Below are 14,184 nucleotides of genomic sequence, written 5' to 3'. Positions count from 1 at the left end.
TTAGCAGAGGTGGCAAACTGGTGGCCCCTGGGCCAGACACAGCCCCAGTTGGGTTTCATTTGGTCCAATTGTTCCCTAACAGGCAGGACATGTCTACGGCTTGAACTTCCTGCGGATCTGTGACTCTCCAGGTGGGTCTCCCATAGGGCACTGCTCTCCCCTGCCCCTCTAAGCAGAGCATCACTGCCACCTCCTCAGCAGAAATATTCACCTCCTCCCTGGACCCTAGGGCCATCTGAGATTGAGACCTTGGTTTATAGACCAAGAGGATAAATAATTTGGGAGGTGGAGAGGGGCAGGGTAAAATCCAAGTGGGGGCAGCTTCAGGAAAATGTTGATCCAGCAGTCACAGAGCCTGGAGCCTGACCCCTGCATTGCCCCTGGCTGACCCTCTCCAGGCCTCAGCTTCCTCCTCTGCAAATTAGGGATGATAAAAAGACAATACAGTGCTGGGAGGATGAAGTGGTCTGATGTTGGGCAGATCAGGCCGGAGGCTGGACAAGTTCCCGTGGTGGTTCAAGTCACTCATGTAGCTGCGTTAGGCCGGGCGCGGTGGCTCATACCTGTGATCCCAGCAATTTGGGAGGCCCAGGAGGGCAGATGACTTGAGTTCAAGAGTTCAAGACCAACATGGTGAAACCCTGTCTCTGCTAAAAATACAAAAAATTAGCCAGGCGTGGTGGCACGTGTCTGTAATCCCAGCTACTCAGGAGGCTGAGGCAGGAGAATCGCTTGAATCCAGGAGGTGGAGGCCGCAGTGAGCCAAGGTCGCGTCACTGCACTCCAGCCTTAGCGACAGAGCGAGACTGTGTCTCAAAAAAAAAAAGGTGTGTGTATATATATATATATATAGCTGAGTTGGAGCCCATAGTGGAGGGCGTGGCCCCTGACGCGCTGGCGAGGGTCACCCTGCAACTGTCCCGGGGTTCTCGCAGCCTCAGTTTGGCCATAGGAGAAATGGGCGACCTGGGGAATCCCAGCACTTGTGCGGCGCCCCTGATCGCACTCACCTCCCAGGGCCAACTTCATAGGGTCCCCAGCTGCGGAGCGGGGGTCCCGTGGCTGGGACAGGCGTGGTCCAGGAGTGCCCCCTCCCCTTCAGGGGCAGGGCGTGGGGTCCTTCCCGGACTTCACGACTTGGCGAGGGGCGGGGCCTAGTGGAGGCGGGGCAGGGAGGAGAGGGGCGGGCCTGGCGCAGGCATTCCCTCAACTTGATTGGTCCTCTCCCCCGTCACTCCCGTGCGCCCCCAACCTACCACGCAGTAAAAGCCAGCCCCGCTCCGGCCCGGACGGTTTCCAGGCAGGTTTGGAAGTCGCGGCCACTGTTCCTGGGACGTCCCGTTGACCGCGGTGAGTGGCGCGGGCGCCTCAGTTGAGCTGGGGGGCGGTGTCCACCGAGTTCTGGGGCACCCCAGGGGCGGAGGGGTCGGGGAGGGCCTTTCTCAGGGTGGGATTTGCTGGACTTTGCGCCTGGGGAGGGGTCTTCAGCCCAGGCTGGTCACCCCTCCCCCCAGAAAAATCCAACTTCTGCAACGAAGCTCAGACTTTGAAACCTTCTTCTCACTTCCTGGGACTTTTGAGGGGCGAAAGAGCCCCGTAGAAGGGGTGATATTGAGGGGGGTGGGCTAAATACCGCCCCCCGCCCATCAGGTTTTCTCTAAATTTTGAACAGTTTGCTTTTGGAAACGCCATTTGCAGGCAAGTTTCCTCCTGCGGGCAGAATCTCCGCCCTCCCTTCTGGGGTTTTCAGAGACACCCCCCGCCACCGCAAAGCCCCCTTCCCTACAGATGGTTTTGCCACGGGTGGGGTTGGGGGTTGCCCCAGCTCCTGGCGCCCCCAACTGATTCTGGGGAGGTCTTGGGCAAAGCCTGCCCACTTCCCTCGGGTGGGCGTGGCGACGAGGTGGCTTAAAAGTATGAAGGCCTATCCCTTAACTGCTTTGGGGTTCTTGTCCCGGCTGGGCCTGGCAGTGGGACGTGGGGCTCTTGGAATTTTGGAAGTCCAGTCTTAGCATGCTCTGAAGTTGCTGGATGGCTGGGTCTGGCCTGGAGTTCCCCTTCTGGAGCCAGCGGCAAGGCAGGTCACTGACCCCCAGGGGTTTCATAGGGTGTTGACATCTGCCATGGCCACCCTTGCTTAAACCAGTTCCAGGAAGTCATGGAGGACAGAGGGGACGGGAGGAAGCTGCCTGAGTCCTAAGTGGGACTTGAAAATCGGTCGAGGCCAGGACTTTGATGCCTGCCTACCTGGCCCCCTGCCCAGGTGAGCTCAGGCTCCAAAGGAGGTGAGGAGAAGCATAGATTCAGGCAATGATCACTGGGAGGTAGGTATGTCTTCTCACCTGACTTCCCAGTTGCGGGACTTTTGTATCTAGCAGGAAGCTGGTTCCTGGCTGGCTTTACTCCTTTGTCCGTGGAAGCCACAGTGCGGTGAGATGGTTTATGGAGCACTTACTATGTGCCGGGCACGGATCTGAGCTTCCCCGGAGCAGTGTCTCTTCCAGTCCACAGGGACTCCAGGCTCTTGTGAAACACTTATACACATTTCACAGATGTGGCAAGCAAGACTCCTAGGGAATGCTGCCTTCCCAAACTCCTATTCCTAGTGAGTTGCCAAGCTGGGATTAGAACCCAGTCTGGGCTGGGCGCGATTACTCACACCTATAATCCCAGCACTTTGGGAGGCTGAGGTGGGCGGATCATTTGAGGTCAGGAGTTCGAGAACAGCCTGGCCAACATGGTGAAACCCTGCCTCTACTAAAAATATAAAAATTAGCCAGACATGGTGGCGGGCACCTGTAATCCCAGATATTCTGGAGGCTGACGCGGGAGAATCACTTGAACCTGGGAAACGGAGGTTACACTGAACCGAGATCACGCCACTGCACTCCAGCCTGGGGTGACAGAGCAAGACTCCGTCTCAAAAAAAAAAAAAAAAAAAACAAGGCCGGGCATGGTGGCACACGCCTGTAATCCCAGCATTTTGGGAGGCCGAGGTGGGCGGATCACGAGGTCAGGAGATCGAGACCATCCTGGCTAACACGGTGAAACCCCATCTCTACTAAAAATACAAAAAATTAGCCGGGTGTGGTGGCGGGCGCCTGTAGTCCCAGCTACTCGGGAGGCTGAGGCAGGAGAATGGCGTGAACCGGGGAGGCAGAGCTTGCAGTGAGCTGAGATCGCACTACTGCACTGCACTCCAGCCTGGGTGACAGGGCAAGACTCCATCTCAAAAAAAAAAAGAAAAAAAAAAGGAAAGAGAACCCAATCTGGACTCCAGATCTAGTGCTTGCAAAACATCATCATTTTGCTGGGTTCTGCTTAGGGGACATCGAAGCAAGGCCACCAGGAGGTGGGGCCTCATTCCTCTGGGAAAAGATGCTCAGACTCAAGGCCACAGGTTCTTAGGCTTACACCAGAATTCCCCGGGAAAGCAGCCCATAAGGCAGGCATGACCTTTAGCCCCATTTTTTTTTTTTTGTTTTGAAATGGAGTCTTGCTCTGTCACCTGGGCTGGAGTGCAGTGCTTCAATTTCGACTCACTGCAACCTGCACCTCCCAGGTTCAAGCAATTCTCCTGCCTCAGCCTCCTGTGTAGCTGGGACTACAGGTGTCAGTCACCATGCACGGCTAATTTTTGTATTTTTAGTAGAGATGGGGTTTCACCATGTTGGTCAGGCTGGTCTCAAACTCCCGACCTTAGGTGATCTGCCCGCCTCAGCCTCCCAAAGTGCTGGGATTACAGGCGTGAGCCACTATGTTTGGCTTTTTCTTTTTTCTTTGAGATGGATTCTTCCTCTGTCACCCAGGCTGGAGTGCAGTGGCGCAGTCTTGGCTCGCTGCAACCTCCGCCTCCCAGGTTCAAGCAATTCTCCTGCCTCTGCCTCCCATGTAGCTGGGACTACAGGTGTCGGCCACCATGCATGGCTAATTTTTGTATTTTTAGTGGAGATGGGGTTTCACCATGTTGGTCAGGCTGGTCTCCAACTCCCGACCTTAGATGATCTGCCTGCCTCAGCCTCCCAAAGTGTTGGGATTACAGGTGTGAGCCACTGCACCCGGCTTTTTCTTTTGTCTTTGAGATGGAGTCTTCCTCTGTCACCCAGGCTGGAGTGCAGTGGCGCAGTCTTGGCTCACTGCAACCTCCGCCTCCCAGGTTCAAGCAATTCCCCTGCCTCAGCCTCCCAAGTAGCTGGGACTATAGGCGCCCGCCACCACACCTGCACCTAATTTTTGTATTTTTAGTAGAGACAGGGTTTCACTATGTTGGCCAGGCTGCTTTCGAACTCCTGACCTCATGATCCACCCACCTCAGCCTCCCAAAGTGCTGGGATTACAGGTGTGAGCCACCATGCCCGACCCTTTAGCCTCATATTACAGGTAAGATGACTGAGGCCAGAGGAGGGGAAGGCGCCTTGCTCCAGGGAGCATAGCATAGGTGGAGCTGGGACTCCTGGCTTCCCCCTGAGAATCTCGTCTGATGATGGTGTCCCAGCTTCATTTCACTAGTCCAGGAAAAGGGAGTTGTGGCTTCATCCCACTTGCATAGACTCACCTGGGGAGCCCCGTCCTCCCCACACCCCTGACCTGGACTTCATAGCTCTGCAGTGCAGGCAGGCATGTTATCTCACTTTTTAAAAAAAGCCTAAATTTTGGCTGGGTGCGGTGGCTCGCGCCTGTAATCCTAGCAGTTTGGGAGGCCAAGGCGGGCAGATCCCTTGAGCTCAGGAGTTCAAGACCAACCTGGGCAACATGGCAAAACCCCATCTCTACTAAAAAAAAAAAAAAGAAACCACGGCTGAGTGCGGTGACTCACACCTGTAATCCCAGCACTTTGGGAGGCTGAGGCGGGTGGATCACGAGGTCAGGCATTCAAGACCAGCCTGACCAACATAGTGAAACCCTGTCTCTACTAAAAATACAAAAAATTAGCTGGACGTGGTGGTGCATGCCTGTAATCCCACCTCCTTGGGAGGCTGAGGCAGGAGAATCGCTTGAACCCAGGAGGCGGAGGTTACAGTGAGCCGAAATCACGCCACTGCACTCCAGCGTGGGTGACAGAGCAAGACTCCCTGTCAAAAACACACACACACACACACACACACAAATTAGCCAGGTGTAGTGGTGCGTGCCTGTAGTCCCAGCTACTTGCAGGCTCAAGGTGGAAGAATCGCTTGAGCGTAGGAGACAGAGGTTACAGTGAGCCGAGATCACACCACTACATTGCAGCCTGGGCAACAGAGCGGAAATCCATCTCAAAAAAAGAGAAAAAAGTTTGCCCTATTTAACACATTTTATCCCTTGACTAGATCTTTGTCCATGTCATGTCAGTTACATTTAGTCTTTTGTTTCTTTTCTTTTCTTTTCTTTTTTTTTTTTTTTTTTTGAGATGGAGTCTTGCTCTGTCACCCAGGCTGGAGTGCAGTGGTGCAATATCAGCTCACTGCAGCCTCCACCTCCTGGGTTCAAGCGATTCTCCTGCCTCAGCCTCCTGAGTAGCTGGGATAACTAAATATGGAGGCGTGCACCACCATGCCTGGCTAATTTTTGTATTTTTAATAGAGACGGGGTTTCGCCATGTTGGCCAGGCTGGTCTCCACCTCCTGACGTCAGATGATCCTCCCGCCTCGGCCTCCCAAAGTGCTGGGATTACAGGTGTGAGCCACCACATCCAGCCCATGTCAGTTACATTTAAATCTCTTTTTTTTTTTTTTTTTTGAGATGGAGTTTCGCTCCTGTTGCCCAGGCTGGAGTGCAGCGGCGTGATCTCAGCTCACTGCAACCTCCACTTCCCGGGTTCAAATAATTCTCCTGCCTCAGCCTCCCGAATAGCTGGAATTACAGGCATTCGCCACCACGCCTGGCTAATTTTGTATTTTTAGTAGAGATGGGGTTTCTCCATGTTGATCAGGCTGGTCTCGAACTCCTGACCTCAGGTGATCCACCCATCTCAGCCTCCCAAAGTGCTGGGATTACAGGCATGAGCCACCGCGCCCGGCCTTTAAATCTCATTCTTTAGCCACTGCATTGGGATACACTTGTTTTTGTTTTTTGAGAAGGAGTCTCACTCTGTTGCCCAGGCTGGAGTGCAGTGGCGCGATCTCACCTCACTGCAACCTCCGCCTCCTGGGTTCAAGCGATTCTCCTGCCTCAGCCTCCTGAGGAGCTGGGAATACAGGCGCCCACCATCATGCCTGGCTAATGTTTGTATTTTTAGTAGAGACGGGGTTTCGCTATGTTGGCCAGGCTGGACTCGAACTGCTGGCCTCGTGATCCACCCACCTCGGCCTCCCAAAGTGCTGGGATTACAGGCGTGAGCCACTGTGTCTGGCCACACTTGTTGTTTTCTTATTCCCCTTTCGCTGGGCATCCAGGTTGTTTCCAGTGTCATGTTGTGGCCAGTAAGTCCACACAGCTCTGCCCATGCGGAAACACAGGTGTGGGATCTTCCCCGAAGTGAGGTTTCTGGGTCAAGGGGAAGATGGCTCTTGGAACTTGACAGCTATTGGCAAATTGTCCTCTACAGAGGTTTTAGGTCATACCTGGCTTGCTGCAGTACAGGTGAGCCCTGGAAGGGACTGTTCCCAAGCCTTGCTTCCTGACGTGTATCCCAGGGACCAGCTGTATCAACACTGCCTGGGAGCCTTTTAGAAATGCAGGGTCAGGGCTGGGCATGGTGGCTCATGCCTCTAATCCCAGCACTTTGGGAGTCCGAGGCAAGAGGATTGTTTGAGACCAGGAATTTGAGACCAGCCTGGGCAACACAGCAAGATACCATCGGCCAGGCGCAATGGCTCACACCTGTAATCCCAGCACTTTGGGAGGCCGAGGCGGGTGGATCACGAGGTCAGGAGATTGAGACCATCCTGGCCAACATGGTGAAACCCCGTCTCTACTAAAAAAATACAAAAAATTGGCCAGTCCTAGTGGCACGCGCCTGTAGTCCCAGCTACTCGGGAGGCTGAGGCAGGGGAATTGCTTGAACCTGGGATGTGGAGGTTGCAGTGAGCTGAGATCGCGCCATTGCACTCCAGCCTGGCGGCAGAGCAAGACTGCGTCTCAAAAAAAAAAAAAAGATACCATCTCTACCCAAAAAGAAAAAATTAAGTAGGCATGGTGGTGTGTGCCTATAGTCCTAGTTACTTGGGAGGCTGAGGCAGGAGGATCCCTTAAGCCCAGGAGTTAGAGGCTGCAGTGAGCTGTGATTGTACCACTGTACTCCAGCCTGGGTGACAGAGCAAGACCCTGTCTTTAATGAAAAAAAAAAAAGAAAGTATCAGGTGTGGTGGCTCATACGTGTAATCCCAGCACTTTGGGAGGCCAAGGTGGGTGGAACACGAGGTCAGGAGTTCAATATGGTGAAACCCCATCTCTACTAAAAATACAAAAATTAGCCAGGCGTGGTGGCGGGCACCTGTAATCCAGCTACTCAGGAGGCTAAGGCGGGAGAATTGCTTGAAATCAGGAGGCGGAGGTTGCGGTGAGCCCAGGTCGCCCCACTGCACTCCATCCTGGGCGACAGAGTGAGACTGTCTCCAAAGAAAAAAAAGAAAGAAAAAAAAAAGAAATAGGGGGCCAGGTGAGACCCATCCCGAAGCTTTAGAATCAGCACTTGCTATTGAACAAAGTCCAGAGGTCACTCTTGTGCCTGCTAAGGACTGAAAGGCATGGCTGTAAGTCATGGAGAGGCGTGAACCCTGTCTTCCAGCTGCAGCGTGGGCCTGGACTTTCTCCTGGAAGGTGGGGCCAGGCAGGCTGTACCTGACTGTTCCTCTCTCCACAGTGTCTGCTGCAGAGACCATGTCTGCCAACGGGGCAGAGGCTGATGGCAGCACCCAGGTGACAGCGGAAGAACCGGTACAGCAGGTGAGGAAGGGACGGGACCAGGGACTGCCCCGACCCTGTGATTCCTGTGCAACGAGGCTTCCCACACCAGAGTGCCCTGGCAGGGAGCCAGGGATCTGCCGACAGCTCACGGAGCCAGAGGGATTTATTCCTCAGTGGGGTATGGACCACTCACTGGTGTCCGCAGTTGGGAGGGGGAATCTCAAAGGCCCTTGGAGGGCCTGAGGGAGCAGGGTTCTGTCTGAAACTACCTGCGCTCCCCAACCCCTGAGCCAAATCATCCTCACCTCTGAAGGCTGTCTCAGGGACCTCCCAGGAGGCCAGTTTCTATTCCAGAGCTCTCATCCTCAGGTTATTTTATTTTATATATATATTTTTGAGATGGAGTCTTGCTGTGTCGCCCAGCCTGGAGTGCAGTGGTGACATCTCGGCTCACTGCAACCTCTGCCTCCCGGGTTCAAGCGATTCTCCTGCCTCAGCCTCCCAAGTAGCTGGGGTAACAGGCATGTGCCACCACGCCCGGCTAATTTTTGTATTTTTAGTAGAGACGGAGTTTCACCACGTTGGCCAGGCTAGTCTCGAACTCCTGACCCGAAGTGACCCGCCCGCCTCGGTCTCCCAAAGTGCTCGGATTACAGGCGTGAGCCACTGCGCCTGGCCCCAAAAATAATTAAAATTAAAAAATCAAGTGGTGCGCTGGATGTGACCTATGGGCTATGGTCTGCAGCCCCCAGTTTAGACCCTAACTGCCATGAGAATGGGACTCTTGTCCCTTATCCCCACCTGGCACATCGCTGGGATAAAGTGCAGGCTCACGTAAATAAGCTGTGTTAAAGGAAGCACGTGGGCCGGGCGCGGTGGCTCATGCCTGTAATCCCAGCACTTTGGGAGGCTGAGGTGGGTGAATCACGAGGTCAGGAGTTCAAGACCAGCCTGGCCAACATGGTGAAACCCTGTCTCTACTAAAAATACAAAAAAATTAGCTGGGCATGGTGGCACCTGTAATCCCAGCTACTCAGGAGGATGACGCAGGAGAATTGCTTGAACCTGGAAGGTGGAGGTTGCAGTGAGACGAGATCGCGCCAGTGCATTCCAGCCCAGGCAACAGTGCAAGACTCATTTCAAAAATAAAATAAAAATAAAGGAAGCACATGGTGAAACCCCAAGGTTCCTGGCTTGTGCAACCGCCTGGATGCAAAGTGTGGGTAAACTGAGCCGTTTCACTGACCAGGAGTGAGAGCAAAACTGCAGGGCACCCTGAGTGTCCGGCTGAGCTCCCCATCCTCCTCCGCCCGGTTTGCCTGAGCCACTTTTCTCCCGTAGCCCAGTGTGGTGGACCGTGTGGCCAGCATGCCTCTGATCAGCTCCACCTGCGACATGGTGTCCGCAGCCTATGCGTCCACGAAGGAGAGCTATCCACATGTCAAGACCGTCTGCGACGCGGCAGAGAAGGGAGTGAGGACCCTCACGGCGGCCGCTGTCAGCGGGGCTCAGCCGATCCTCTCCAAGCTGGAGCCCCAGAGTGGGTGAAGTCCCAGGGGGCACTGAATCCCCCTCCTGGCCATTTCCCTGGGTGGGGAGTAGAGGGGTCTACCCAGCTCTTGGTCCTGTCCCCCTGAACCATTACTAGGTGACCTTCCAACAGTCACATTTGTGTCTTAGTTAATTTTTTTTGGCAGTTGCATCAGCCAGCGAATACGCCCACAGGGGGCTGGACAAGTTGGAGGAGAACCTCCCCATCCTGCAGCAGCCCACGGAGAAGGTAACGATGTCCGTCCTTGGGGGCTCTGTCGAGACAGGGACCTACCTGGGTGTGGAGTGTGCTGGTCCCAGCTTAACTAGACAAGCTTGATGGCATCCTCCCTGCTCCCTCTCCTGTCAGTTCCCATCCCCACCCCGAATCCACTCCCCACAGGGCAGCTGGAGGAATAATTGCAAAGCCAGCCAGATTACAGGCGCCTGCCACCATGCCCAGCTAGTTTTTGTATTTTTGGTAGAGATGGGGTTTCACCATGTTGGCCAGGCTGGTCTCGAACTCCTGACCTCAGGTGATCCAGCTGCCTCGGCGTCCCAAAGTGCTGAGATTATAGGAATGAGCCACGGTGCCCAGCCCACTTGTTTTTATAATAAAGTTTTATTGGCACACAGCCATGCCCATTTATTTACATATTGTCTATGACTGCTTTCACCCTACAATGGCAAGGTTGAGTAGTTGTGACAGAGACTGTGACCCACAGTACTGAAAATCTTAGTTATGTGGCCTTTACACAGAATGTTGCCACCCCCATAACTATTGTATTAGTCAGAAAAGGCTGGAGGCAGGAAAGTCAAAACATCAAAACACCATGTTCCTGGCCGGGCGCAGTGGCTCATGCCTGTAATCCCAGCACTTTGGGAGGCCAAGGCGGGAGGATCACCTGAGGTTGGGAGTTCAAGATCAGCCTGACCAACATTGAGAAACCCCGTCCCTACTAAAAATACAAAATTAGCTGGGTGTGGTGGCGGATGCCTGTAATCCCAGCTACTCGGGAGGCTGAGGCAGGAGAATTGCTTGAACCCTGGAGGCAGAGGTTGCGGTGATCCGAAATCGCGCCATTTGCACTCTAGCCTGGGCAACAAGAGTGAAACTCCATCTCAAAAAAAAAACAAAAACAAAAAAACACCATATTCTGGCCAGGCGCGTTGGCTCATGCCTGTAATCTCAGTACTTTGGGAGGCCGAGGTGGGCAGATCACAAGGTCAGGAGATCGAGACCATCCTGGCAAACACGGTGAAACCCCATCTCTACTAAAACTACAAAAAAAAAAAAATTAGCTTGGCATGGTGGCATGCGCCTGTAGTCCCAGTTACTCGGGAGGCTGAGGCAGGAGAATCACTTGAACCCTGGAGACAGAGGTTGCAGTGAGCCGAGATCGTGCCACTACGCTCTAGCCTGGGTGACAGAGCGAGACTCTGTCCCAAAAACAACAAAACAAACAAAAAAAACACCATGTTCCAAACTGTGTCCTGCCCCTCAGCAGCTGGGTGGCCCTCACACAAGTTACTTTGCCTCTGTGGGCCTCACTTTTTTTTTTTTGGGACAGGGTCTTGCTCTGTCGCCAGGCTGGAGTGCAGTGGTGCAATCTCGGCTCACTGCAACCTCCACCTCCGGGTTGCAACGATTCTCCTGCCTCAGGCTCCTGAGTAGCTGGGGTTACAGACATCCGCCACCACGCCTAGCTAATTTTTATATTTTTAGTAGACACGGGGTTTCACCAAGTTGGCCAGGATGGTCTTGATCTCTTGACCTCGTGATCCGCCCGCCTTAGCCTCCCAAAGTGCTGGGATTACAGGCGTGAGCCACTGTGGCCAGCACCCTCTTTTTTTTTTAAGATGGAGTTTCGCTCTTGTTGCCCAGGCTGTAGTGTACTGGTGCGGTTTCAGCTCACTGCAACCTCTGCCTCCCGGGTTCAAGCGATTCTCCCGCCTCAGCCTCCTGAGTGGCTGGGATTACAGACATGCGCCACCACACCTGGCCAATTTTTGTATTTGTAGTAGAGATGGGGTTTCACCATGTTGGTCAGGCTGGTCTCGAACTCCCTACCTCAGGTGATCCACCTGCCTTGGCCTCCCAAAGTGTTGGGATTACAGACATGAGCCACCACGCCCAGCCTGGGCCCCACTTTCTTTTCTACAGAATGGCGATGCTGACCTGGGGTTAACACCGGAAGGCCTAGAACGGGGCATGGCTTGTATCAAATGTTGACTCTTAACATTAAAAAAAAAAAAAATTTTTTTTGAGACAGGTTCTCACTCTGTCACCCAGGGTGGGGTGCAGTAGTGTGGTCATGGCTCATTGCAGCCTTGAACTCCTGGGCTCAAGTGATCCTCCCATCTCAGCTTCCCAAGTAGCTAGGACCACAGGCATGCACCACCATGCCTGGCTATTTTTAATTTTTTGTAGAGACGAGTTTTCACCATGTTGCCCAGGCTGTTCTCAAACTCCTGGGCTCAACAGATCCTCCTGCCTCAGCCTCCTGAGGAGCTAGGACTATAGGTGCATCCACCATGCCTGGCTAATTTTTGTACTTTTTGTCAAGACGGAGTCTTGCCATATCGCCCAGGCTGGTCTCCAACTCTTGGGCTCAAGCAGTCCTCCCGCCTCCGTCCCACAAAGTGCTAGAATTATAGGAGTGTGCCACTGTGCCCTACCTCAGTTTCCCTTAATCACCGCTTTTTAAAGACTGTGTCTCCAAAAACAGTCACATTCTTACCCCTGGGGATCAGGACTTCAACATATGAATTTGAGGTTGAGGGAGCCACAATTCAACCTATAACAGCCTGGGATGAAGAAATTAGGCACAGACCAGGCATGGTGGCTCATGCCTTAATCCCAGCACTTTGGGAGGCCGAAGCGGGCAGATCACTTGAGGTCAGGAGTTCGAGACCAGCCTGGCCAACATGGTGAAACCCCATGTCTGCTAAAAATACAAAAATTAGCCAGGCATGGTGGTGAGTGCCTATAATCCCAGCTACTCGGGAGGCTGAGGCACGAGTATCACTTGAACCTGGGAGGCAGAGATTGAAGTGAGTCGAGATCGCGCCACTGCACTCCAGCCTGGGCAACAGAGCAAGGCTCTGTCTCAAAAAAAAAAACAAAACACCCTCCTTCACATAAGTGTGAAGCTTAATCAGTTATTGTTTGTCTCCCCAGCTGGGACCAGGGCACAGGCCGCCTGCTTTGTGGCGGTGTCCAGTGCCCAGCAGGCAGCCTGGCACAGGGTAGATGCTTATTTTTTTAGTTTTTTGAGACAGAGTGTTGCTCTTGTTGCCCAGGCTGGAGTGCAATGGTGCGATCTCAGCTCACTGCAACCTCTGCCTCCCGGGCTCAAGCGATTCTCCTGCCTCAGCCTCCCGAGTAGCTGGGATTACAGGCATGCACCACCATGCCTGGGTAATTTTGTATTTTTAGTAGAGACGGGGTTTCTCCATGTTGGTCAGGCTGGTCTTGAACTCCCAACCTCAGGTGATCTGCCCGCCTCGGCCTTCCAAAATGTTGGGATTATAGGTGTGAGCCACCACGCCCAGCAGGTAGATGCTTATTAAGTATTCAGGTGCTCCATGTCCGCTTCGGCCCAGTGGTTACAGAAGGGCCACCCTCGGGTACCACCTGCTTGTGTCTGGGTCTCTAGCATCAGAAATAGGTGCTCCCTGGGATGGAGGCAGGACAAGCCAGCCGCATCCCAGCATCCTTGGACTTTCCCTGAGACCACCTGCAGGGACAGGCAGCTCATTCATCCGCTTGCTATTGAGTGCCTGCTGTATGCCGGGGGGCTGTGCTGTCCCATCATGGTCATACTTCCTCTGCTCCCATTTATGCAGAAATGGCCTTAGCTGGGAAATAGCAGAGCGGGTATCAACGTGCACCTTTTTTGTTGTTGTTGTTTTGAGACAAGGTCTTGCTCTGTAGCCCAAGCTAGAATGCAGTGGCATGATCTTGGCTCACTACAGCCTTGACCTCCTAGACTTAGGCAATCCTCCCAGCTGTCAGCCTCCTGAGAAGCTGGGACTACAGGTGTGCACCACCACACCTGGCTAATTTTTTAATTTTTTGTAGGAATGGGGTCTTGCTATATTGCCCAGGCTGGTCTCAAACTCCTGGGCTAGCCGGGCACGGTGGCTCACGCCTGTAATCGCAGCACTTTGGGAGGCCGAAGCGGGCGGATCACGAGATCAGAACAACAGAGCGAGACTCCATCTCAGAAACAAAACAAAAAACAAACTCCTGGGCTCAAGCAATCCTCCCGCCTGCCTTGGCTTCCCAAAGTGCTCGGATTACAGTTGTGAGCCACTGTGCCCAGCCATGCCTACACCTTATCAGCAAAGGCCAGTAGTGGGCTTGGCTGAGGGGGGATGGAAACTGCTGCGCTCACAGGAAGATGGGAAACGTCAACCGGGGGGGTCTCACCAAGCCCTTGCATTCCCTTTCTCTCCCACTAATACCGTGGGAAGCCAACAGTCCTTGTGTTTATAGAAGGGATAAGCTCAGGGTGAATTCTTCAAGGTCGTTGAACGGAGCAGCAGCTGGGAGCTTTTTTTTTTTTTTTTTTTTTTGAGATGGAGTCTCGCTCTGTTGCCCAGGCTGGAATGCAGTGGCGTGATCTCAGCCCACTGCAACCTCCGCCCTCTGGGTTCAAGTGATCCTCCTGCCTCAGCCTCCCAAGTAGCTGGGATTACAGGCGCCCATCACCACGCCCAGCACATTTTTGTATTTTTAGTAGAGATGGGGTTCCACCATGTTGGCCAGGCTGGTCTCGAACTCCTGACCTCAGGTGATCCAGCTGCCTCGGCCTCCCAAAG

General features: G+C 53.7%; 1 protein-coding gene across 1 annotated transcript in view; it reads left to right on the top strand.

Annotated features, from left to right (window-relative positions):
• Positions 1-939: 939 nt before the first annotated feature.
• PLIN3 (perilipin 3) overlaps positions 940-14,184 on the top strand; it is a 30,054-nt gene continuing 16,809 nt past the window's right edge. The window contains exons 1-4 of the mRNA XM_054466411.2: positions 940-1,350; positions 7,784-7,866; positions 9,169-9,367; positions 9,525-9,607. Coding sequence (XP_054322386.2) covers positions 7,801-7,866; positions 9,169-9,367; positions 9,525-9,607 — 348 coding nt within the window. The 5' untranslated portion in view covers positions 940-1,350; positions 7,784-7,800. The remainder of the gene's footprint in view (positions 1,351-7,783; positions 7,867-9,168; positions 9,368-9,524; positions 9,608-14,184) is intronic.

This window comes from Pongo pygmaeus, chromosome 20 (assembly GCF_028885625.2).
Source record: "Pongo pygmaeus isolate AG05252 chromosome 20, NHGRI_mPonPyg2-v2.0_pri, whole genome shotgun sequence".
NCBI lineage: Eukaryota > Metazoa > Chordata > Mammalia > Primates > Hominidae > Pongo > Pongo pygmaeus.
This window is presented reverse-complemented; position numbering and strand designations above follow the sequence as displayed.